General features: G+C 49.9%; 1 protein-coding gene across 1 annotated transcript in view; it reads right to left on the bottom strand.

Moving 5' to 3' along the window:
- NOX4 (NADPH oxidase 4) overlaps window positions 1-1,829 on the bottom strand; it is a gene marked incomplete at its 3' end in the record, with an annotated part of 65,606 nt that overhangs the window by 53,740 nt on the left and 10,037 nt on the right. Inside the window, exon 3 of the mRNA XM_029285873.1 lies at window positions 1,392-1,518. Within this exon, the coding sequence (XP_029141706.1) occupies window positions 1,392-1,518 (127 nt within the window). The remainder of the gene's footprint in view (window positions 1-1,391; window positions 1,519-1,829) is intronic.

The following is a 1,829-nucleotide window of genomic DNA, read 5'->3' as shown; positions in this document are numbered from 1 at the left end:
TTTGTCATGCAGATATTGAGCAAAATCCTCGGCCCTCCCCTCCAGGGGATCCCCCCCCTCAGTTGAAGGAGGGAGCGGGTCACCCTGAAGAGGGCAGCCGGGCGATTATCTGATGACGCGATGAGTGAGGAATAGTAGTTAGTCCTAGCCACCCTCATCGCCACTAGGTAGGATCTAACATGTATCCTTACCTGTGTTCAGTTGGATTCGGTTCGGCTGGCCCTCCAACTGCTCTCTAGGCGTCTTTTCCGACGTTTCATCTCTCTCAGCTCCCCGGTGAACCAGGGAGCCAGTCGAGATCTACGTCGGGTCAGAGGCCGCAAAGGCACGACTCGGTCCAATGCTGCGGCAGCAGTTGTCTCCCAAGCCGCCGCCTGATTTTCCGCCGAGTCGTGGACCAGATCCTCCGGATATGGCCCAAGCTCCGTCAGGAACCTCTCTGGGTCCATCAGTCGCCTGGGACGGAACCATCTCGGCGGTTCCGTCTCCCTGCGGCGGGGGGGAGCGGTCCGGAAGTCCATCCTTAGGAGAGAATGATCTGACCATGACAAGGGCTCAACAGCTATTTCCCCTATTATATCTGTATACCACCACAATCCTAAAACAGTGAAGTCATTGCCACTTAAAATGCATTACAAACTGTCAATCACAGCCACGCCGCCCTATTATAGACTAACACAGGTAGTCCTTGACTTATAACGGTAACGGAGCTTGCCGTTACATCAGTCATAAAGCGGCTCATCGTTGAGACTTACTCAATTTTACGACCTTTTTGTGGCAGTGGCCACTAAGCAAATCCATGGTCATGAAGGGAATGCCATGGTCATTAAGCTAACCCAGGGGTGTGGCTGAGGAATTCTGGGAGTTGAAGTCCACAAGTCTTAAAGTTGCCAAGTTTGAAGACCCCTGAGCTAACCAATTGTGGACTATGGCTCATTTTTGCAGAAAACCACAAGCAAGCGCTGGTTTTCATCAAAAAATGTTGTAAATCATGGTCAGGTGCCCGTGGGATGCACCCAACATCTGTAAATGCAGGCCAGCTGTTGAAATGAAATGTGATTGTATTGGGGGGAGGGCAGCCATCAGAATGTCAGAACTGGAGTGTAAGTAATTTGGGAGGGTCTGTCCTAACTCAGAATGGTGCTAAGTCATAAGTCAAGGACTACCTATACCCCTTATGCCAGGGGTCTTCAAACTTGGCCCTTTTATGACTTGTGGACTTCAACTCCCAGAATTCCTTAGCCAGGCACGCTGGCTGAGGAATTCTGGGAGTTGAAGTCCACAAGTCATGAAGGGCCATAGTTCCATCATGCTGGCTGAGGAATTCTGGGAGTTGAAGTCCACAAATCATAAAAGGGCCAAGTTTGAAGACCCCTGCCTTATGCTCTTACCGAAGACTTCTCTTACCTTCTGGGAGCCGCGAAGCAGCGCCAGGAGAACCCGACAGACGGGCAGCAGGACCAGGCTGCAGTTGAGATTAAGAACAGCAGCTGAGGCTCGGCTGAGGCACAACCCTAGCTGAACAGAAGTGAAAAGGGGTTAGGATCCCAACCTCCAAAATATTCTGATCTGAAACAAACATGCGTTGGGATGGTACTGGCTGCTAATGGGTTCACTTTACGTCATTGTGATTAATTTTTTTTATTGGATTTTTCTTAACCGTGGATGTTTTCACATGTTAGTGAAGGTATTATGAGAATGTCATATCACCAGGGATTCCCCAAGAAGGAAGTGTTGTGTACATCTGATAGTCCGACAGACAGAGACAAACAGTGAGCCAGTTTGGTCTAGTCCAGGGGTAAGCAACCTCGGCTCTTTTATGACTCGTG

Source organism: Protobothrops mucrosquamatus, unplaced genomic scaffold (genome assembly GCF_001527695.2).
Source record: "Protobothrops mucrosquamatus isolate PMUCROS unplaced genomic scaffold, P.Mucros_1.0 scaffold2405, whole genome shotgun sequence".
In the NCBI taxonomy this organism is placed as follows: Eukaryota; Metazoa; Chordata; class Lepidosauria; order Squamata; family Viperidae; genus Protobothrops; species Protobothrops mucrosquamatus.
This window is presented reverse-complemented; position numbering and strand designations above follow the sequence as displayed.